Raw genomic sequence first — 23012 nt, forward strand, 5'->3', positions numbered from 1 at the left:
ACGAGGATGTGCCACGCGCTCATTGCTCTTTTACTTGATATCGAAGCATTCGGCTAACTTGGTCTTGGTACATGGAATACTAGATTCTGTCATTTTTTCCCCCGGTTCCTCTTTCCTTCTTCCTCCGAAACTACACGTCCTACTGTAGATTGAAGCATCTTCTCCGTTATTTACCGTTGACCTTCGGAATATAGCAGGTGTCTTAGCAGATGTTTTTTGGGCCCAATGAGAGCCTAGTCACCCGGATTGTTTCACATAGATCCCAGTGTGCCCCAATGAGGACGTTTCAGATGGGACCTACATCCAAGCAAGCAGACAAGTACAAGCTACCGATCTTGCAAAGCATATCACGACTCTTATGATATCAACCGATTCGCACCTATTTTATATCTAATAATTCACGTGGATCTAGTCGGTTCCTCAGCTCCAATACTAACTTGTTCTCTCTCTCTCCCCCTCTCTCTCTCGGGGGAGGGGGGTGGGGGGAAAGAGAGGGAGAGAACCGCGGGAAAGTCCTCCAGACCCTGCCCCACGGGGATTCTAGAAACGGTCACACAATTTCTGGTGGCCCGAAACGCATCAAAGTTACTTTTTTGCGATACAGTCTAGAAAATCATAGGTGGGATTGCCGTTTGCCTCGAAGAATTCTGTTGCCGGGTTACAACCCTTTGAGATCTCGACCGTGGTATCCCAGGACGATAGTCAAACAAGCAACATAGAGCACATGCATGTGCATACCAGTTCCAAAGTTGGCCAACTTGATACTGATGTCAGCTATCCTCAGCTCCTCTTCGTCTGCAGCATTCGACTCTGACTCGGATGGTGCGCCTCTGAACTTCTCATTTATATCTGCCATCTCAATCAGAATATTTTGCGACTTGACGTTCACAAAACCGTTAGCAATACTTGGCCACATGCTGATCGGTTCTACGATGTCGGCACAGAAGAGAAATCGAGCATCAATAACCTATCGAGCTGAGAATTCTCGACTAAGCCAAACCGTCAAAGATGGGCCGTAGCCAAGCTTTGTGGTAACTTGGTGTTTTCCGTTATGACATTCATCTCGCATTCGGAGAGGGCGATAGCTTCCTAGAAAGTATCGCTCGGGATCTTCCTCGCCAAAAGTGTGTGTGTGAATGTGAATGATAGGCTTTGCGCACTCACTTGTGCGTGACCGAGTGTAGATGCGATGCAGCAGCAGCCGCATTTTCCCAATAGCATTCGTAATGGAATACCTACTACTACGTGATTTCACCACCGATTCGAATGATTTTGTAGCCATTGTAGCTCTCCTTGGGTGGAATGTAAAATGATGCATCTGAGGTTGGTAGGTAGTACTGGATACTAGTACCCAATCAATACCTAAAAGTGATATGACAGCTAGACCAAGGGATCCGCTGCACAATCTCTGATTCGCAAACACACATATATATAAGAATAACCTCGGAAACATCTCAAGAGGATAGATGGATAGATAATGCTCTAGGCAAGTATCTACTGAGGTAGCATCTAGGAGGGAGGTATCAGACATCAGACGCCAGACACCAGACACGTAGGACGAACGAATACGGGGCACGCTCGCTGCAAGCCCCTGAAGCGCCAGAACCGGGTAGCCAGAAGCCAGCCATTTGATTCTGCGTACAGGTAATTTCAGGTACTTATTAAGGCGGGACCCTCTCGTCCTCGGCGGCCCTGTCGAGCCTGTCTGCGATTCCCCTGCTGGCCTACGCTAACCAAGGTGCACTAGAGTCTAAACATCCCACCAGATCCGACAGCATCGCATGAATCTGACCAGCTGTCTTCATATGTTCCTGACTTTCCCTCCCGTTCGTTGTAATAATTTGTGATCCGGTCCTGCTGCACTGCACTGCTCCTCTTCGTCGTCCTCCTCTTCCCTTTGATCGTCCTGTTTGAGCTACCCATGTCTTGTCTTCGCCGTCGTAGCATCGCCAGAATCATACCCGTACTGCGTAGCTGACCGTGGGCTACCGCATCTTTCGTTACCCCTGGACTAGCGAAACAAGCTTCATTTTAAGTCGAACGGCTCAAAGAGTCAAAAGCCCACCCACCGCATTTTAGAGTTTCTCCAACACAACAAATCCCCCCAAACACCATAGACAAAGAGGGAACGAACAGCTGGGAGTGACAGCCTAATTGTGAGACGTAGCTTTTGCAGGGCGGCAATCGCTTAGAGCTTGGTCTACGAGCTGCTCCTGCTCCGGTCCGTGGGCAGCAAACAGTGAGACGGACGGACTTACGGCAGTACCAGCTACCCACCCTTTCTTTCAACCCGACTCGAACACGTTGCGGCCATGTCTGGCGTCAGAAACCTTCGCGCCATGTTCGAGCAGAAGGGCGATGGCTTGCCCGACAGAGGGAGATCTCCAGGTCCCGGTGGTTTCGGTGAGGCTCTTGCTTTTTTTTGTCTTTACCCAACCCATCTTTAGCTTTCAACCCGCCCCTTACCTGCTCAGCTCAACTCAAGCTTGACCACGCCCTCCGATCAAGTCTGCTGCACCTACCTACCTGATCTACTTTAAAACCTTGCCCAGTTCTTTCAACTGCTATAACATTATATTTCTTCATTGATCTCTCCGCTCCCCCCGAGCTGTTTGTTTTCATTCTCCACTTCAGCTTTGGGTTAGGGATCAACATTCGTTGTATCAAAACATACGTCACGACAGGGCCTCCATCTAGGGCACCACTTAAAAGCTATCTTAGACCCAACATAGCTAACCACAAATTCTGCGCCACTAGGATCTGATTCTCCTTCTGCATCTCCCCGTCCTCTATCAAAAGTCCGAACGTCTTTTGTTGCGGTTGAAAAAGACGGCAGAATTGGCCTGAGAAGAGAACCTAGCGAAGACTCCGTGTCTGTGTCAAGCCGTCGAAAGTTCAGTAACGACACCGATACAACCTCCGAGAGACCAGACATATTTTCAGACAAGATGACGAGCACCGCTCCCCCTTTCAAGACAAACCTGTCCCACGAGGCCATACCCGAGTCTCCAAGCCAGGACACTCCGGTCAAATCTACGCCCAAGAAAGATTTGAAAGGTCCGCCTGTAGAGCCCAACGCAAACCCAGACAAGGTCATAGACGAGGAGGAGCCTAGAACGAAAATGCTAGCTAGCAACCCGACAGAATCGTCTGCAACCCGACTAGGTGGCACCGTCCTCAATGAAGGGATTGGTGATGCCCTGAACGGTACTCCCTCGCCCACTACAAAAGCCAAAACTGCCGGTCCAACCAAGCCAGCTGCCAAAACAGTGGCACCTATCTCCACAGCCAAAACCACCATCAAAGCTACAAAGTCACCCTTGACGACCAAGGCTGCGAATGGAAAAGAACCTATCAAGCCTGCAAATTCTTCAACGGCTACAAAGAAAGCCACTGCTACTACCACTGCCACAAAAACGGCGACATCGAAGCCAGCTCCAATCAACTTGGCCCCATCCAGCACAGGCTTTGTGAAACCAAAAGTCAAGTCGCCTACTCGGCCTGTCAAACTGCCGTCCACCCTCACAACGCATACTGCTTCATCAGCCCAGAAGCAAGGCAATGGCAGCACAGCACCTGGTGCTAGGCAAACATTGTCAAGAGCCTCTGGTAACGCTCAGCATTTGTCCGTAGATCCTACCTCACACAGGTCACCCAGCCGAAATAGTGTCTCGACCACAGGCACCACGACTAAGACTCTTAAACATAAACCTTCAACAGTGGGCCGTTCGTCCCGTCCAAGCCTCGGTCCCCCACCCAAGCCAGAAGCCAAAACTCAGCCTGCTACGAAGAGAGAAAGCCAAGTAGACGAAGGCTTCCTGGCCCGTATGATGAGGCCTACGCAAAGCAGCGCTAAAAAGACCTCAGACAAGGCACCGCTGACCCCACCACGAAAACAGAATCCTCCGGTCAAGAAGCCAGATCCCAAGGATACTGAGAAAAATGCAAAGAAGGTTGCAGCCAAGATCCAAGCGTCATCAGCCAAGGCAAAGACGGCGAAGGATGATGTCAAGTCAGTAGCAGCCAAAGAGCAGCCCACAGCAAAGGACATTGTGCCAGCTGTTGCTAAGGCCGAGACTGCGGAAGCAGCTATCGAGAGCGCGAAACTGTCGACTGAGACCGCCGAAGCCCCTCTCGTTCAGGACGAGAAGACAGAGGTCGAGCCTACTGCCAAAGAGGTTGGTGCTGTTGTCGCACAAGAAGAAACCGCAGAGGCTATCATCGAGACTGCAAAGACTTCTGAAGAGACTGCTTCTACTACCAATGTTCCCTCCACCGAAGAATCTAAAGTTGTAACTGAACCAGTTGTTGAAGAGGAAGCTGTACCTGAATCAATTGTCGAGGAGGACGCTGTTCCTGAACCAATTGTTGAAGAGGAAGCTGTGCTTGAATCAAATATCGAGGAGGAAATTACATCTGAACCAAGAGCTGAAGTTGAAGTTGTGCCTGAGCCAGATGCTGAAGTAGATGTAACCAAACCTGTTGGAGTTATCAGCGAGGATCCACTGAAAGTTGAGGACATTGAGGATACGGTTCGAGAAGCTCAAGACCCCATTCACCAAGCTGAGTCCACGAATGCAACAGCTGAAGCCTCTCAACCAGAAGATGTTCCTGAAACGAATGGATCTGTTGCCATCTCAACAGAAGAGGCGAAAGAAGAGTCGAAGGCTGATGCTCAAGAGGCGAAAGAAGAGCCCTTGAAGGTAGATGAAACATCCGTTGATGTCGAAAAGACAGCTAGTGAGCAGGTGAAGACAGAGAACCCAACGACTGCTAACGTCCCCCTGGACACGAAGATGAACGGGGTTGAAGAAACAGCCGCCAAAGACTTGGTGGATGCAACTCCTTAGGCACGAGAACCCCCGTTTGCCTGTCAGTTTCGAAAGAAAGTTTACCGTCGGAAAATACTATTTCGATTTGGTTGTACCCCTTCCCCGTTACCAAGTTGGTGAGAAAAGGGTTTTTCTTCCTCGGCGAGAGATTTATTTTGATACCCGCTACTGTCTCGTCCTTTTACTTCTTGCAAAGCAGCAAATTTGCATTTGCTCCTTTCGGACACTTTGAAATAGGGTCTTGTGGAAAGCCCTCCTTGTCCTCTCTTTTTTTCCCCGGGCGTTGCTTAGACTCCCTTATTCTTTTCATTATCACTGGTCGTTGTAGGAGTAGCTCGTTTGTTTGTTTTGGAAGTAGCAGTAGGCGTTAGCTGTAAAAGTAGATAAATAGGAGGCCGAGCTGAGTGATAACTGCAGGCCCCAGGACTACTTCAGTTCGCAGCAGTTAGCTGCACCGAGACTTTATTGAGAAGGATTGGAAGAGCAGCATGGACAGAAGAGACATAGGCATTGCATGTAGAACTTAGCGAGAATGAATACCAAACCTCTTTACATTGCTCAGGCGGCGTTTATGAAAGTGACTGTTTATTTGCGCTAGAAGAGTGGACGAGATTCTCGACTGAGAATAAATTCGAACGACGCGCCCCATATGTTCAATGCTGCCTTTGCAACTTGAATAAGAATATTCGTGTGAAGCAGTGTGTCTAAGTTTTTGATAGTAGTAGTATCGTACAGCAATGTTATAGCCCATTGCTCCCTATCTCCAGATAATGAAGAAGAGAGCCCAGAAAGACACATATCCATACATGTCTATATACATTCGTTTCTCATACGCATAGGCCATAGGCGGGTTGCGACGAATACGGCTGAGTCTGCATCGTGCTCGCTGCGTATATTGGATTTTCGTCCCACGTCTGGCCACCCTCATCCCTTCCAGTAATGGACCTATCGCGAGATCCCTGGAAATGTGTGGACGAGGAAGAAAGTCCGTTGTATCCTTCACATATACAGCCAAACGCCCCAACTTCTATATTCCCCATCGAATCTCCTCGTCTCTTGAATCTCTCGCTAAGCACAGACTTCTTTCATATGCCCCAACCAGATGAAATCCAACCCCGCTCAAAGCCCAACGCGACACAAAAGGGTTCCACCCACTTTCCTCTGGATGGCCTCCCTGATCTCCAAGGTGCCCGCCGACGTGGTCACGAACATGCTCTCGCCGAGATTCAGCCCTTGCTGATAGCTCGCGCTGAACCCGCGCGAGAGACGGTTGAGGGCCGCCAGGTTGGCGTGGATGTTCCGCTTCGGCGTCGAGATGGCGGTGAAATTGCCCAGCACGGGCTCGTTGTTGACGTACTTGAGACCGACCCAGAGACGCTGCTTCGCCACGTTGGCGGTCGTGAGCGGCGGCGGCTCATAGGTCGCGATCGTCTCCGGGTTGGGAGGCATCGTGTCTCCGCGCGTCACGAAGGAAAGGTAGCCTGCGCGGTGTAGCGCGAGGAGCAGGCCTAGGTTGTATTTGCAGTGCGGTACTGAGGTGAGGCCCAGGCGTGCGCGGGCCGCGTTCTGGAGGTGCGAGGTCAAGTGTACTATGGATGTGATACCCATCTTGGCGGGTTTGATGGTGGACTCGTCGTGTAAGACGATCGAGGTCGAGGTGTGTTCAGAGATTTTGTGCCCAATGGGCCGGATGCTGAGCTGATGTATGTATGTTCTCTTGAGTCTATGGGCCTGCGCGATTGACTCTATATTTGCGTCGGGTTGCCGAGGAATTCGAAGAGCGTACTCAATCCGTCACTTTTCCCCAATTTCCTTGCTGTTAGGTATATGTTCGGCGTATTCCGCTATAATTCGTGGTTGCAATGTGTTGTGTAGATGTCTATCATGGACTTCTTCGTAGGTACCTAGGTTTCTCGAACCTCAAAGCTGGGAATTGGAAATTTGGTCGGAAGGGAAGAATTACAGCGCCGATAGTTCCGCCCCAAGCCCCCGGGCGCGCTGTACGGCTAGCGGATTGAGGTCTGCTAACAGGCCGCTGTATTACCTCCACCTAGGTAGGTAGGTACCTACCAGGATATGACAAGTACCTGAGTACCGAGGATCATTGGCCAACCCCGCCAAAGCTCGGAATACCTAGGTAGCCCAAGCCCAGTCCAAGATCCCTTAAACCACCTCAACCCCACCATTGCAGTCGCACAGCGTGGGATATTGGACAGTTAAGCGCCGACAGTCAGGCTCGATGGCAGCGATCCCGGGTTCAAGATGGTCGCCTGTGTCCATAGATCCCGGCATTACGTAGACTGGTGCCATGGAGCTATGATACTGTTATACTAGCTATAGCTCGTTGTAATCTTTTACTCCTTTTCTCACTTTTCCATCCATCTATCTTTTTCTTCCCTTGGTGTTGAGCTGGTTCTCTACACAGTCAACGCTCATATACCTGTCCTAGACTTCCCTGAGCTCTAGCTCGCCGTTGTGATATAATATTAGTTATTATTTCATCATCCTATCCGTATTTCCCCAAGATACTACTTGCAGTGTAACTTCTTTGCTCAGCTCAAAGGTTGCAGAGATGGCTGTTCGACCTGGTGAGGAGAACGTTGCGACCCTGTAAGTGTCTTCAGAGCCTCGCCACGGCCTAACGTACCATTTACTTACCAGTGGACGTTCTACCTCCATAGCTTTGGGGATATTCATTATTTCTATGGTCCTCCTACGGCCAACCCACCTCATCATCGCTTCGACAAGGGGTCGTATGTTTATTTGTTCGAAAATGCAAGCCACCGCCGGGCGCGCATTGAGATCGCAAATCAGCCTGGCACCGATGACCAAGATGCCTTTGATGGATGTAAGCGCGTCATACCCGTAAACATAGAATGTCAATTGGTAGTGCCGTAATAGTGCTGTTAATACGCGCGCCGTACAGTTTTGGATACAACTCATGTTCGCTACTCTTACAAGCAACAATGCCTTGTCAGCATAATCGTCGAGGGCGTTCCCGGGCCGCCGATAGATCAGAGTCAGTGGCATCTTCCTACGTATGACCCGCGCAACGAAAATAAATATCATTACAAGCTACACTCGCTTGACATCTACTTCTGGACGCAAACCGACGCCTTGCAATTCGTCAATGGCGTCCGAAGAGTATTACCCTCTTCTCAGATCGAAGTGGCTGATGAGCCAGCTCCTCCTCCGTCACACGCGCATAGCCACTCGCAGGATGTAAATCCTCTGGTTCAGAAGCTGGAAAAAGCGGCCATATCAGACCCGCGAGTCCAGCAGCAGCAACAGCAAAACATCCCATCTTTTGCTCCGCCCCCGACGACGGGGTCCAGTGGCCGGAATGAGTCTCCCCAAAGCTTTGCGCCGATGGCGTATAATCCCGCCGCGCCCCCTGAGGCGGAGAAATATCAGCATCGAGAGAAGACCCCGCCACCACCAGAAGATGACGGCTACAATCCCTTGGCTGCGACGCTGGCCCGCGATCAAACAGTACCCTTCACGCCTGGTTACGGACAGACGACGTTTTCCGCACCGCCGGGCGCTCCAAGCTTCCCAGGACCGCCACCTCAAGCATATCCCGGCCCCACGAGCCCAGGTCTGCCTCCCTCAGCTCTAGGCAGTCCCGGGATTCCGCCGACCCAATTCGGCCATCTTCAGCGCTCGGTAACGATGCCAGCCACAAACCTCACATCGCCAGGCCTGACGAGTCCATACGGGGCTAATTTCCCCGGCTCCCCTGGTGTGCCTCCGACCCAGCACCACCAACCCACGCCTCCGCCAGCCGTTCAGAGCCCGGGTCTCCCGCCACCGCCACCGGGGGGCTTCTCGCAGTTCAACTATAGCGCAGCCCAGGCGGCGCCTCTGAGTTCGGACTATGGCATCCATCAGCAGCTGTACCGGCCAACGGAGCAGGAACACGCAGCTAAATACGGTGAATACAAACCTAAGGTCGAGGGACATGGTAAGTTGGGGCAGAATGCGGAACGGCTTGAGCGGGGCGTCACGGGGATGTTGAAGAAGTTTGAAAAGAAGTTTGGCGTATAGTTAAAGGAAGGGTGTATTTGCAGATGACGGGATGGTAGTATTTACGGTGTGGTATTTTGTGTATGTTTATCTCGGTTAGGGAAATGCGATGATATGTTGGTGGAAAGGGGCGGCTTAATCAATTGTCTTAACTTAGGCGATATAGCGCATATCCATAGCGAGATTTCAGATTACCTATTCTAACCAATGGCTCCAATGTACTTGTGTAGGTAGTTATGGAACGGATAGAAATCTTTATCTCTCTCATACTACCTAGGCAGCTGAGATTTTTGTCAGCACCGTCACTTGACTTGGTGGTCATCTACCTAGGTGAAGCCGACCTATTTGACAGTCGACATCTCAAGTCCCCGCGGCAGCAAATCTATTCTCTAGGATCGGAAGCTGGAGTTATATAAATACCTATATAATCATAACTTGACGTTATATATGAGTAATCATTGGTAAGACATTTCGGACTGTCGAAAGAAGAAAAAAAAAAAAAGGGTTACAATAAAGGATTTTGCTATAAATGCTACTATATCATGCATGTTCTTTCTGCGCTGCCGTTCGACTCTGTTATTTATATAGATGCCATGTTTACCTGCAGTGTAGTATACATGATGCTGTACAACACCATATCGGAATGTACTGCGTAATGAATAAGCGAAGTAAAAGAGGTTAAAAAAAAAAAAAAGAGGGCACGATGAATGAGGTTGCTGCATAGGTACGGTATAATATTGAGATGCACGTAAGCGCCGACGGTTGTCTGCAGATTTGTCCCTGTGGGGTCCGTCGACGCTGGTTGTGTTGCAGCGCATGCTGTAGATACCTACCTACTCACTCACAAGTGTGTGCCTACTTCGTACATACTTATCGTGTGTATGCGTGTCTTAGACAGAGTCTTAGACAATTACAAACGGCGCGCGGCCTATTTTGATTCCCTTACTATGTAGAAACTACCGAGGGACTTACAGTTAGAGACACGACTCAGTCTCGGTCACGGAGCACACGTGCTCTAGGTAAGTGTCGCAGCACGACTCCTCTGACGACAGTTCAATATGGTTTAGTTTGGTTCGGGTTTCGTCGATCACACAGTAATGCGCACCACGTGTTTTGCTGGCTGGTAGGAGTCGTAGGTCTTCTCCGGAGGTAACCAACCCAGCGGGTTGGGTTCAGTGCCATGGCTGTGCACAACCAAGCAAGGCCGGCCAGGCCAAGAAGGCAGTCATCGGTCTTGGGTATGAGCTCTTCGTGGCTGATATGGATGGCATGGCATGGCGCAGTCAGTGCCAGCTAACAGAGACCTGATCCAAGCCACGGCCGCTGTGCCGTTCGTCTATGCTTCCCATGCCTTGACAAGATCATGCTGACCGTCGGCAAGCAGTTGGCCGTGTATCACGCGCTAACCCGGCTTCTTCACTTACTTACGTTTGCGGGATCATGGTGCGCAGAGAGGCCATTATCTGGACAGAGATTTACGTAGGGGCTTACCATTGTCTTTCCCACAGCATCCCCATTGTAGGTATTTCATGACTATCTTGACTACTTATTACAGGGACTGTAAGGTAGGTACTTAGTTTAGTCAAGTGAGTATGTCGATCACCACCAGCTTACAACGGACAGAAACGGAATATCGGCTTTCACTCAAGAAACCCCAACTGCCCAAGACTTGGGCTAAGAACTGGTGTTTACTAGTTAATCTCATTGGCAGGGACGATCCATAAGAACTAAAGCATGAAGGATTTCTTCTTGAGTCCTAGCTGTGATATCATACAGTACCAAGGGCCTACCTAGTATATTACACACTATTGGTACCTGCCTCTTGTTTCTATGAGGCATTCATCCGACACATGGTGAAAGCAGCAAGGGTAGACCTAGCGAGTCACAACGCATCTCAGCAACATTTATTCATTGTACATAGGCGAAATGCAAAGGTGATATCTGTGTCTGAATATATTCATTTGAATGACGGTATGAGTTCTTAGTCTGTTAGTACTGTACTTAGTTGGATATGTACTATGTAGATGAATAGAGAGGCACAGTGTACAGCTCTTCCTACCAGACACAGCGAATTCTGGTACCCCCAGAGATTCCACATGGTGCCTGGCACGTAGGGCTGTGTGTGTCTGCTGTGGGGTTCACTTTTCGGGGCAGATCAGGATACCGGACCGGTACCTAGATACATCCCACATGAGCTTAACAAGACACAATTCACAATACACGATACACAATACGAGACAACAACGTAGGTTGCAAACCCACGTGCCCCGTCTTTATAATGCACATCTAAATGTATTCACTCCAAAACTTCCAAGCACACACGATGGACAAATGGCGGATAGATGGCTGATAGAGTGGGCAAGGCAACAACAGCCAGCCTATGACACTGCAGGATACGTCGGGTACGTAGGTACCTACTCTTAGACCTCTGTCCAGCCTCCCTCCCCCCATCGAAGCTAGGATCTGACAGGGATCAATTTCAACTGGGTAGCATCCATCCATACCTTGCCTACAATGTACGGAAATGTAGTAGGTAGGTAAATGCATATACACAAGGTTTTAGGCGTTGATTCCGACCGTAGGATGAGTACTTAGACCACCTACCAAATATTGTACTATAGCCAACACAACACCAGGCCAGTGCCATTTCACAGATCCGATAGGTCCCCTCCAGCCTACGTACAGTACCTACAGTAGGTATTCAGGGATCATCTTCAAGAGAGAGTGGTGTCGAGGCTGTCTGCCTACCTACCTAACCTACTGTTACGATCTTTTCCTCCTATCTAATGCAACTTTCTAGGTATGGTTAGCACCCTCCTTGCGTCCGCTGTCGACGTGCGTACATATGTAGGTACGGTACCTACTCTACTTAAGTAGTACTGTATTGCTGTACTCTCAGTAGCCGTAAATATACACACATCCCTCCCGCACCCGCGCACGCACTCTTGGCTGCCAAGCAAGTGCTCCCACCTCTCAAAATCTCACTACCACTCTTTTCCCTCCTCGCCCTGCCCTCGTATTTTGAGAAGCCTTCGTGGTCTTTCGCAGTCTTGTTTGGGGGGAAGATTCTGCGCTCGCTCTTGCTCTTTTTACCCTCCATTTGTTCGACACAACACCGGCGCTGCATTCTTACCAGAGCATCAAGGCGACTGCAACCGCGGCGACGGCGACGGTGACCCAGCCTACCGATAGTCATCAATTGATCTCGGGTTTGCCGTGCCGTGTGTTACAGCCAGTCTCCTGAGCTGAGAGGCACGAAGCAGTTGTTAAAACCACGGCGCTTACCGAACTGCAACAGGCTCCTCGTTCTACCGTACTCGTCCATTGTCCATTGTCCATTTACATTTTGCTATTTCTTCCGCTCCACCATCATACCCTCGCCTCTCGCTACTCGTAATCGTGAATTGGAGAAGATAACAACGCCTACGGTCCCCACCATTTACATACAGCCCAGGCTGGGTAGCGAATCTAGACCACGGTTATACACGTACTTACGTAGTCCCGCCTGGAGCCATCTTCCCGTCTACTTTCCGACAAGTCCGGTCCTTGACATCTCAACTAGTTGGTTGACAACCTCATACGAATGCACTAAACAGCGCGCTGTATTTTCTCCCATCGTGCCACCGTTGTCTGCCGTTTCCGTGTACACGGTGCGCCGCTTACGACGCCTTGGACCAAGGTCCAATTGGCATGTTAGGCTACTCTTTCTAAGCTTCTGCCAACATTTGCTCAGCTTTGGCGACCTACCCACACCTTGTCATTGGGCATATTTGTGCACGGTATAAGAAACAAACATCATATCCCCAGTCATTCGCTTAGTTGATATCAACCTGCTCCGTCATAATGCCGGTGCCGTTTCGCATACCCATACCCATTAATGGCGGCGGGAGTTATGAGCATGCGACTCTGCCGATACTGGTGTCGCGAGAAGGACATGATCCATCACCACATAGCTCTCGCAGTAATGATGACGACGAGGGAAAGTCACAAACAATCATAATCGTTGTACGTCATGCCCGATATCCATCACTAATGTATTCGTGTCTGACAGCCCATCTGTTGCGCTTTAGATTGTTTTTATAATAGCAGTTATCATTATCAGCGCCGGTGGCTTTGTATTCCTGAAGCGTCGAGCCGATAAGCACCGACGCCAACTCCGACAGGGTGGTCATCTGGAGCCTTATAGTAGTACAACATCCAATGGCCGCCGCCTAGGCTCTGGTAATGATGTATCGGAAACAAACCGAAACAGTACTGCCTCGAATATCGATCGAAACACCTCCATCCGCTCTATCATGACTTTACCCAAATACAGGCACGCGGCAAACGAAGACGAGCAAGTATTGGGGCGTGAGGGCGAGCGAGATGGTGTCGACATCATTCTTGAAATGCCCTCGGACGAGCAGCATGAGGCATTACGCGACGAAGAAATGGAGACCATGTACCAAATCAGACTAGCGAGGAGACAACTGAATGCAGAACGTGAAGAGAGACGACGCCTCCAACAGGAAGCTAGGGACCGTGGTGATTTAGTGGCATTGGAAGAGTTGCGTGCTCGTCGACGTGCCGAAAACGAGGATACAACCATAGATGACCTACGAGACGCGCAGGGACAAATCCGCACTCGCCGAGAACGTGCCGTCTCCAGCGTCAGCTATCATGATCTCGGTGTTGCGCGACACGATGGGTCTCGCATTCGTGCGAACAGTACAGAAAGCGAGCGCGTTGGGCTATTGTCGGACGCTGCGAGCATAGCGGTATCTACGCGCTCCCCATCCGCCATGTCAGGCCGTCGAGTCTCGGACATAGGGAGTATTGCGATGAACACGCGCTCGCCCTCAGCGCATTCTCATCACCGCATACACAGTGTTAGCTCCGTTGTGAGCCTCGACAACAATGGCGAGGTGTCACCTCGCTCTGGCGCCACAACGCCACAGCTTGGTGGTGGACGATATACGCGTGCCGGCTCAAGCCCCGAGATCGTAACGGAAGCCGACTTGGGCGACAGCGATATGCCACCCCCTGATTATGAAGATGTTACCCTTGACGATGTGCGCTGTGGTGCTACAACGCCAATGTTTCATGAGCCCCCGCCGGACTATTCGGGTCACGGTCACAGAAACAGTGATAGTGAAAGCGGCGATCTCACGAACCCGAGTCCGACCGATGACGACAGGAGTAGACGTTCCTCGCACCGGTCATCGCGGGGTGTAGGTGGTGTTCCGCAGCTTCCGAGTCTGAGAATCAGAGAGCTTCCTCAGATTGTGATTGAACCTTCGACTGCGCACCCCGGCGAGCCTGCCCGGTAGTTTGTACTTACGGCTACCTGAACCTTCACCTGGAACTCAGTCAGGGGCCAAGTGGCCGAAAAGGCAACGAGCATGGGGAGAGAAGCAGAATTATGTACTACTCAAATAGGCATGGGCTTCCGTCTCTCCTTGGTCTGCATAGACCAAGATTTACTGTATAAATGAGAATCTCATGTGATGAGATCCTAACAATCTGGATGAAGACACAGGGAAGAAGCAACAGGCGTTCCGGATGATGATATTGATCTTTTGCCATATAAAGCGGGACCAGCTCAATCTTTTCTGGGCCTTCATATTGGCTTTGTCTTGGTTTGGTACATGAGGTGCGACCAGTTATTCGGAAAACCCAGGACATTTTACCGTGCTATACACATATCATTCACATTGCTTTATTCATATCATTGGCGAACGACTTATTTTCAACGAATGCGGTTGCGATTTTCGAATCAGGGGAGGACTGTGTGGGATTTAATGTTATATCAACAGACGAAGCGGGCGATGGTGTTTGGATGAAGAACGAATGATGAAAGCGAATCGGGTGATTCGGGATGCCTCTTGGATAAACAGGGAGCGAGATAAGGCGCAGAGAGGTGTGTTGAGACGAGCGACTTGGATATATAGCTAGCGATGAAATGTCATCGTTAGGATGAACTCGGACATTCTGTTGAATTGGGGCGTAGACTGGTGTGGAGTATAGGGGAAGAGGCATACTTCGTCTTTAATATGTATATCTACAAAGTAACTACCTACCTACTAACACCCGGCTAGGATGGGATATGGAGCAAGCCAGGCGGTCAGTTTAACAGCACAACGTGGGATTTGAAGAGATCTCATGCGTAATGTAGGCCTTGTATTCGTCTTGAGCGTTTCCCATATGATATACCTACCTACCTTGTATATCTCTACATTTACCTACTTCTTTGTGGAAGGAACTCTCTCGGACACTTGAATCTAATGTGGCCGTTTGCGAGCCCATACCCACCTAGACGTTGCTCGCTTACTCGCTCTTCTTGTTCGCTTGCTTCACCTCAGAGCTGGAAGACGTACGGGATATCTGTCTAGGTCCTTACCTGCTTATTCATCGACGCAGTATTTGTTCCCATTTTATCTATCTGGTAGCCAAGGTTTGTGCTGAGTAAGTCCCTTGCACCCAATAGCACCGTTTGTACTTGCCGTACCCACAGCTGGTCGGCTTTCTTTCCTAAGGCGTTTTAGTTCGAGATATAAGCGTGCGGACCTTCTGTGTTGCCTGGTGAACATTTGGGAGAGGAATCTGAGTTCGTCGTACATGTGCTTGCACATATAGGTAACATAGGTTCTAAGATTCTCCGTACTCTAATTACTTCTCCTTTATATTTTAGGTTTCTCCCTTCGCGGTACTCATAGGCGGGCACTTTAGCAGAATAATACGGTGCCACGTGACCCTGGGCCGATTAGATAGCTTTTCCGTAGCCGAGATAGCCACACAAGTGGATTCTACAGAATACAACTGATTTGCCCCGAATCAAGTCATCACTGCCAAACACATGAATCATGAATCATGTCGCGCCATGGTAAACAGGAAATCCAATTCTCCACCAAGTAAGTTTGAAGCCCCGAGTCAAACCGCTTCTCCTCTTCCACACCTGTGATGACCAACATTTGCCCTCCTCTGCAGCCACTTTGTACCTGGCATTGAAGAGACAAGGACTGTACTCAATTGTCCTATATTCTGAGAAAGAAATCTCCCAGCCCGTGCCCTATTCGCCTTATCTACCTACGGCCCTTACTAACCTGGCCATTACAAGATAGATACAGACAGATACACTCTTTAGTAGAACTTTCAGTCCATCTGTGACACTAGTGTCGGGCGTTCCCGTGACGGTCCGTTCTTCTCGACTCCGCCGTTACGTCAGGTCCTAAATGTGCTCAACTTCAGAGCTAGCCAGGTAGCAGATGCTTGCGCTGGAAGGGAATCGCATCAGGCGCTCTTTTGATCGGTCCTTAGGCAAGGAATACTCGCAGCAGCCACGATAGAATGTGAGCGTCGTGTCCTCGACACTAGCACTCTTGTCGTACCCGACATTGTCCTGGTAAGTACCGGTCAAGATATCTTAATGGACCGCTGGAACAGTGCCTACCTAGTCAACGCCTGAATGTGAAGTGGTGAAGCCTCCTGATCTAATGAACTGCGACCTCTATTACATACTTAGTACGCATAAGAACCACACAGCTCTCTTGCACCGCCACACTTAGCCCCATTATGGATGTTTGAAGATGTCCACAATACACGATGACTAAGTACACTAGAAACGGCATGTTGTGGGGGTTGCTTACCTACGCTCTGTAATATAACTATGGATAGACCGAGCCATATTGTAATGACATTCAATCTCACGCCGACGAGAAGCATAGTAAAATTCAACAAATGGCTTCCCGAGGGCCATGATAACTCCTCGCTTCGCGTCTACTTGAACGAAAGTGTCGTGCACGTCACCGAGTTGGTTGTTATACATTGCAGAGAGCGTAGCCATGATAGCTGAAATAGAGCAGTCGAGAGGAGTCTGAGTTTAGTCTGAGTTTGAGCTGAACTGCTTACTTGGTTAGGCAATGAGTAGTCGTGGTTTTCCGCGAGAACACGGTGCCAACCGGAGCCAGCTAATGATTATTATATACTAAATGTCGTCCTCCGTCTGCCGGTGCTCCTTGGGGCAGCGGGGAGCGTGACCTCCGCCATCAACGTTCCTTTGAACATATATCGGATACAATACGAGCAGGGCGTTCATTCCGAACTTCAGATAAGTGCTCCACGATTAAACCAGATGACTGCAGAATGCGCTGTAAAACACGATAATGCACTTTAATATATATAGCCTGCTTTAAATGACGAAAGGGGCGGACAGGGGTGGGCGCCGGCATCACGGTAGGACGTATCAAACAGGGCGGTCTCCATTTGTGCTGATCGAATCAAACATTATTACCTCCAATGTCATCTCATGAGCCAATCAACAATGGCCAGGCTCTGGGAAGGCAAAGAATAAGCTACAGCGACATGATGTTACTAACAGTCACTTGACTGTAGTAAGTCTCGCGTACATAATAATGGCGAGTTCTTGGGGTAATTTTGATATTCAGTATAGTACTCCTTGGAAACCCTTATGCTTGGCTGAGGAGTATCCTTTAAAGTTTAGCATTCGGTGATTACCCGTCTAGTCAAGCCCGATGATATTTTAGAAGTTGACCGCCTGAACGATTACTTACGACAATGAATTGTATTATCTTTTGCACAGGGCGCATCATCAATGTGGTGATGACTGAGGGGCTCTATCTGTGTGTCTGATAATCTGGCGCGAGAGTTGGCGGTGTAGACGGGCTTCTTTCTGTTCGTTTCTCCTCTGTTGGGCTATTGTTTTGTCTGGTGAGGATTCTCTGTCGTTTTGATTGATTTTCCCCATCAGCTCCGACCGTATTCGGGTGTTGTGATATGTGTGGTATGGTAGCCGCATTTACCGCAAAGCGTCTCGAGCTTTGCGCCACCATAGATGTCTATCATTATGCCACATGTATAGACACGTTTCCCACCAATGATGTCGTCCGTCACACATTTTTGGGAGGGAAAGGCTTGTGGACTGTATGCATATATGATGGAGGACTTGCTGGTGTTGTAATTTGAAGTTTGAGCACCGAGATGGTGTGAGTTGGGGGGAAATGTCGAGGTACTGTGATCGATGAGCGCGTTATCCTATCATCAGGATACACTCATGTTTATATAAGCATGCTGAAAGGGTCGCATGAACTTAGCAAAGACCACGGTCTGTGTACCAGTCATAGTTACGTGATTTTGTAGAGTTAAGTAATAATGAACCCATTGAGATGGGGTGATTGTGTTTATAGTCAGATTGATAGCGAGAATGATCTTGAATACCAAGGCAAAAACGTAGTCATGTTTTCTTCGTCAACTTGAACCCAACTATACTATATGAGGCCTTGAGACATGGGTGTTGGTGGAGCTCCGAGAAGGCGCCCCGAAAGCTAATAACTGTGTCCAAAAATGCATTGTGATACCACCTGCTGAGGTGACTACACCTCATTGGGCATGAGGTGTCGAGATCACCCATCATGCAGCACCCCAAATAGGGAGAGAGGGTGGCAAGCCGAATGTGCTGTAACCCAAGTCCGGCGGTTTTGGTTGTATGGAGTGATGAGACGGTCGCAGGATCGCCGTAGCGGTGAGTCCGTAAATTACCGTCTCGTTGCCAGGGTCTTGGAGAGATACAGATACGTGTATTTCAGCAAAAAAGTATGTGGGATAGATTACGAAGGCTCAGCAAACTCTCCTACATCTATTACTTAGGAATTATCCTCGTCTGGGAAATATAAGATGACGAGGACAATGGAGCTGATGCTTTGTCACAGACAGCACTTGATGACAATATCCGACGAGTCCGATCATTACCTGGGGGAGATGGCATTGATGCGAACTCAAACCACTGTTTCGAGGCTGCCTTTCAGCCTCTGCAGACTCTGCAAGTATAAGTAAGCAATTATTCATCATCTAGTTAAACCTTGTACGAGTCAAAAGCTCGTAGAGTATTAGGTAAGGTCCTTCAAGGTCCCCACCTCCATACTACATTCTACTACAAGTACATAGTAAGTACAAGATAGATATGAGACAATTAATAAGCCAATCGGTTCATTTCCAGGGCTCATGTAACGTAAGACATCGTGTGTCTGGATATACGCTACTTACAAGTTACAAGCGATCTGTGCTGGCGTCCTCACCTAAGATAGGGCCTCGCTGTCTGTTCAGATTTGTAAGATTCCTGAAGATTGTCGTAATCAGGTAGTACGAGGCTGAGAGCATCTTCATGTTGACAGCCTATGTCAGGCATGACTGTTAGTTTCCTTAAGTCGCCTAGGCACGGCTAGTCTGCGGTACTATTGGCGACACACACCGTAGCGCGATGCGAAGCTCATGGCATACTTGCAGATACATATCCACATACATCGGAAACACACCTACGAGCGAGATGCTATGGTATGTTCCTTGGACTAGACATTGCGGAAGCTCCACCGTTTTGTCTTTGGTAACCATCTCATCAGCAAAGGACCGACACGCTACCGGGTTCAGAGTCATGCATGATAGCCACCCAAAGCATGTGCTACTTGTCCATCCCGCCGGTCTACTTGGCTTAACCCGGTAACGGGTCATGGTTCGTTTCATGAACTACGTACTTAGGAGAATTCTTAAGACATCAGTAAGCAACCAGCGCTAGTCGTACCTATGCTATGCATGGCAGACAGCTGGCTGGCCAATGACCATTATCGTGACAAAACCCCTCCCCTTAGCATCTACCCTGAATAAGGCGACAATGCTAGGTCATACATGACTTGAAAGTATACTACTCAGAGGTGTATATAAGCCGGTTTTCCCTCAATTCCCGGAGCTCATTTCCCTCATTCCGTTCTGCTGTAAATAAAGCAACTCTTTCTAGAAGCCTATAATCTCTTCATATATCTACTAGCCCCGCTATCGGACAAAATGGCGCCCAAGATCGCAATTGTCTTCGTAAGTGCCCTTTCATAGTCAATTTGCAATGGCCTGTAAGCTCGCCGACATAACTGAGCTGTTCCAACCTGTCTCGAGACGAGAATCTGAAGATAGGAGCTTGGGCTATTACTATACTACCCGGAAACAAACTTCTCTCCATAGCCGTCCCTTGGTCACGGGAAGCTAACAAACTTGCAATAGTACTCTATGTATGGTCACATCGCCAAGCTGGCGCAGGCCGAGAAGGAGGGTATTGAGAAGGCTGGTGGTTCTGTCGACCTATTCCAGATCCCCGAAACCCTCTCCGCCGATGTTCTCGCAAAGATGCACGCCCCTGGTCAATCAGCCGACATCCCACTTCTCGAAGACCCAGCTGTCCTCGAGGAGTACGACGCCTTCCTGTTGGGTATCCCCACGAGATATGGTAACTTTCCTGCCCAGTGGAAGACATTCTGGGACAAGACCGGCAAGCAGTGGGCCACCGGTGGCTACTACGGCAAGATGGCCGGCCTCTTCATCTCAACTGCCAGTCTCGGTGGTGGCCAGGAATCAACTGCTATTGCTGCCATGTCTACCCTCGCCCACCACGGCATAATATACGTGCCTTTCGGCTTCGCCAAGGCTTTCGGAACCATGAGCGATCTCTCCGAGGTCCACGGTGGTGGCCCCTGGGGTGCTGGTACCTTCGCCAGTGGTGATGGCTCTCGCCAACCTACTGCCAAGGAGCTCGAGATCGCCACCATCCAGGGCGAGGAGTTCTACAAGACCGTCGCCAAGTACACTGGTTGACTGCATGGCGGTGGATCGGAGAAGGTGAAGAAGGAGGAAGCCAAGCCGGTACCAGCGGCACAGGCGACAGCTTCCGGTGCGGAGGCTGCGACTAACAACAAAAAGAAAAGTGAGGGACCTTGCGGCTTGCCGGCAAAATGTGTTGTTCAGTAGCCTGTCTTCACAGCAACCATGTTAAAGATACCATAAATCAAGTTAAATCATACCAAATATAATCAATTCCTAAACAAGTTTTCATTAGACCAATTCGAGCAAGAACATCGATGCTTCCTATACGAGTGACATTCACGTCGAATTAATTGCTTTACGATGTAGAATTGGCATGCTCACAAGTAAGTATCGTAGCTATTTCAGATTTTCCGCTACGTAAGCACTCAAATTCTTCAGCGCCTGCCGGAGCACTTCCGTGTCGCTGACGTACCCAATGCGCACATACCCCCGGAAATCCCGTTCGTGACCGAAACACAGCCCGGCCGGCACGAACATGACCTTCGTCTTATCCAAGACATCCTTGCAGAACGCCACGTCGTCAACGGGCTGTCCGTCCCCGCGCGCAAATCTAACCAGTGCCGTCGTGCCGGCCGTGGGTTTGACCCATGAGCACACATCGGCGTGATCCTGTACGAATGTATCGAGAAGCGCGAGATTCGTCTGCGCGAGCTCCATGTTCCGCTTCAGAAGCGCCGGGCGCACGGCATCGCTTAGCGCGAACCGCGCTACCTGGTCGTCGAGCTGCGATACGCTGATCGCGGTGTAGTCGCGGGCGATGGCGATGCGCTTGATGATGTCCTTGTCGAGCGAGGTCGCCCAGCCCACGCGGATGCCGGCTAGTGCCCATGCCTTAGACATTGAAGAGGTTACGACCACTTTTTCATACCCGAGGGACAGCGCTGAGGGGGGGCCAGGCGACCCGTGGAAGAGCGGGCGGTAGACTTCGTCTGAGAATACGATGATGTTGCGCTCGCGGGCTATTTTGATGATTTTAGTGAGAATGTCTGCGGGAATCGTTGCGCCGGTTGGGTTGTTTGGGTTATTGATCACGATCATCTGCGGAGTAAAGTCTGTCAGCTATGTGTTTCTGCAGGTTGGTATAGTATGTTAGGAAGCGTATGCATTGCCATTCATACCTTTGTATTACTCTTAAGGAGCTTCTCAAGCTCGCTCACGTCAGGGACGTATCCATCTTCGGCCTTCAACTTCCACAACGAGACCTCGGCGCCCAGCGTCTCGGGAATGGTGTACAATTGCTGGTACGTTGGATACACGCACACCGCGTGGTCACCGGGCCCGACGAGGGAATAGAATACGAGGTGATTCGCTGCGATGGCGCCCTGCGTCACGATCACGTCCTCTGGTGCTACTGACGCGTTATCGATGCCTTCCTCGGAGTACAAGCCTGCGATGTTCCGTCGTAGTTCGTCGGATCCGAGGATCGCACCGTACGTCATTGGCCGCGAGAAGTCGATGATGGACGATGCCGGCTGTGAGGAGTCGCCTGCGCTGCTGCTGCTGAGTTCGCTGAGCTCGGAGATTGAGACGGAGCATGCGCACGTCTCGGCGATGTTTAACACCCCTGGCGTCAACTCATACTCGTCCATCCATTGCTCAACTTCGAAGACAGGAATCTTAACCATGATTGCTTAATTGCTGGTGTAATGCTGATCCAAAGTAGCTAGTATGCCCTTTCTCATTTTTCGGATCCTTCTGTGTGCTTCGGAATGTTGGTTGTCTTGTCTTGGGCAATATCTTTCCTACCTTCTTAGTTCGACTTGCGCACTTATAACTGCTCACAAGACGCTATTCAGAGCGCATAGTGTTGACCCAAAGGGCGCGCACAGCGGTATAAAATGCAGAGAACATATTCTGTGTTGTTGACTAAAGGGCGTACACGACCTTGACTTGCGCATACAAAGCCAGAAATCGGCAAGTTTCGGCAGTCCTTAGGCGATTCACCTTTTAGATCGTCGCTAGATCATAGCGGAGTCACAACAGAGAAGAGAGTAGGGAGGTGGATACAATAGCGTGGGAAATCGCCCAGCGTCATTCTGAAATTTCCTGTGCGTTCGACATGGCATTGAAGAATGGAAAACTGATCCAACGAATCTCACTTTGAGAATGGCGATCGGCTGGTAGATGATATCCGCATTCTTGCATGTCAGCGAGTATGGTGAGAAAAGTAACGTGCTTGCGTCTGACTCGCGCACAGCTTTGTACTAATTATCTCGTACTTAGTATATCTCCTGAGTCTTGTCGACAAATTGAGGTATTTTACCTCACGCTATACCCTGTAACCTTGTATGGTTTATCCTTACACTGCACGTGCCATGATTACCACTTTTCCGGCTCCCGTCTTCCTAAGAGCTGATCTTAAGTACTTTTGAACATCAAATGAGTACATAGTACTGTCAATACCACGTTCGTTTCTACATATAGTTACTACAACAAGCAGTGGAGAAGCGCGCGAATTTCAACAAAGGAACGAGGGAATCTCCCCGTAGGAAAGGGAAAGACCCTCTTCACCTACAC

At 49.7% G+C, this 23012-nt stretch overlaps 6 protein-coding genes across 6 annotated transcripts; 4 read left to right on the forward strand and 2 right to left on the reverse strand.

Annotated features, from left to right (window-relative positions):
• Window positions 1-1644: 1644 nt before the first annotated feature.
• On the forward strand, window positions 1645-5388 carry F5B22DRAFT_612786 (uncharacterized protein). Its single transcript, XM_047975365.1, has 2 exons — window positions 1645-2403; window positions 2758-5388. Exons 1-2 carry the CDS (start codon window positions 2313-2315, stop codon window positions 4848-4850), a joined length of 2184 nt encoding a protein of 727 aa, XP_047829238.1. The 5' UTR covers window positions 1645-2312; the 3' UTR covers window positions 4851-5388.
• On the reverse strand, window positions 5385-6814 carry F5B22DRAFT_612788 (ribosomal protein S8). The gene has a single exon (XM_047975366.1). It carries the CDS (start codon window positions 6438-6440, stop codon window positions 5952-5954), a length of 489 nt encoding a protein of 162 aa, XP_047829239.1. The 5' UTR covers window positions 6441-6814; the 3' UTR covers window positions 5385-5951.
• Window positions 6815-6969: 155 nt separating this feature from the next.
• Window positions 6970-8987, forward strand: F5B22DRAFT_281021 (uncharacterized protein). Its single transcript, XM_047970293.1, has 3 exons — window positions 6970-7442; window positions 7514-7680; window positions 7759-8987. The coding sequence occupies exons 1-3, from the start codon at window positions 7405-7407 to the stop codon at window positions 8877-8879; spliced, it is 1326 nt and encodes a 441-aa protein (XP_047829240.1). The 5' UTR covers window positions 6970-7404; the 3' UTR covers window positions 8880-8987.
• Window positions 8988-12378: 3391 nt separating this feature from the next.
• Window positions 12379-14357, forward strand: F5B22DRAFT_281076 (uncharacterized protein). The gene is made up of 2 exons (XM_047970294.1): window positions 12379-12863; window positions 12929-14357. Exons 1-2 carry the CDS (start codon window positions 12702-12704, stop codon window positions 14165-14167), a joined length of 1401 nt encoding a protein of 466 aa, XP_047829241.1. The 5' UTR covers window positions 12379-12701; the 3' UTR covers window positions 14168-14357.
• Window positions 14358-19529: 5172 nt separating this feature from the next.
• Window positions 19530-20659, forward strand: F5B22DRAFT_281283 (minor allergen Alt a 7). Its single transcript, XM_047970295.1, has 2 exons — window positions 19530-19715; window positions 19899-20659. The coding sequence occupies exons 1-2, from the start codon at window positions 19689-19691 to the stop codon at window positions 20484-20486; spliced, it is 615 nt and encodes a 204-aa protein (XP_047829242.1). The 5' UTR covers window positions 19530-19688; the 3' UTR covers window positions 20487-20659.
• Window positions 20660-20831: 172 nt separating this feature from the next.
• F5B22DRAFT_648050 (PLP-dependent transferase) lies at window positions 20832-22120 on the reverse strand (the record flags this gene model as incomplete). Its single annotated transcript, XM_047978969.1, has 2 exons — window positions 20832-21533; window positions 21614-22120. 2 exons carry the CDS (start codon window positions 22118-22120, stop codon window positions 20832-20834), a joined length of 1209 nt encoding a protein of 402 aa, XP_047829243.1.
• Window positions 22121-23012: the final 892 nt, after the last annotated feature.

Source organism: Xylaria bambusicola (genome assembly GCF_022495145.1).
Source record: "Xylaria bambusicola strain CBS 139988 unplaced genomic scaffold F5B22scaffold_31, whole genome shotgun sequence".
Lineage (NCBI taxonomy): Eukaryota > Fungi > Ascomycota > Sordariomycetes > Xylariales > Xylariaceae > Xylaria > Xylaria bambusicola.

Coding starts and splice junctions, on each gene's coding strand:
- F5B22DRAFT_281021 (XM_047970293.1), top strand. CDS start 7,405: ATGGCTGTTCGACCTGGTGAGGAGAACGTTGCGACCCT. Junction 7,443..7,513: donor GAGGAGAACGTTGCGACCCT/GTAAGTGTCTTC, acceptor CTACCTCCATAG/CTTTGGGGATATTCATTATT. Junction 7,681..7,758: donor CCAAGATGCCTTTGATGGAT/GTAAGCGCGTCA, acceptor CGCGCCGTACAG/TTTTGGATACAACTCATGTT.
- F5B22DRAFT_281283 (XM_047970295.1), top strand. CDS start 19,689: ATGGCGCCCAAGATCGCAATTGTCTTC. Junction 19,716..19,898: donor CCAAGATCGCAATTGTCTTC/GTAAGTGCCCTT, acceptor AACTTGCAATAG/TACTCTATGTATGGTCACAT.
- F5B22DRAFT_281076 (XM_047970294.1), top strand. CDS start 12,702: ATGCCGGTGCCGTTTCGCATACCCATACCCATTAATGGCGGCGGGAGT. Junction 12,864..12,928: donor CACAAACAATCATAATCGTT/GTACGTCATGCC, acceptor GTTGCGCTTTAG/ATTGTTTTTATAATAGCAGT.
- F5B22DRAFT_612788 (XM_047975366.1), bottom strand. CDS start 6,440: ATGGGTATCACATCCATAGTACACTTGACCTCGCACCTCCAGAACGCG.
- F5B22DRAFT_612786 (XM_047975365.1), top strand. CDS start 2,313: ATGTCTGGCGTCAGAAACCTTCGCGCCATGTTCGAGCAGAAGGGCGAT. Junction 2,404..2,757: donor TCCAGGTCCCGGTGGTTTCG/GTGAGGCTCTTG, acceptor CTGCGCCACTAG/GATCTGATTCTCCTTCTGCA.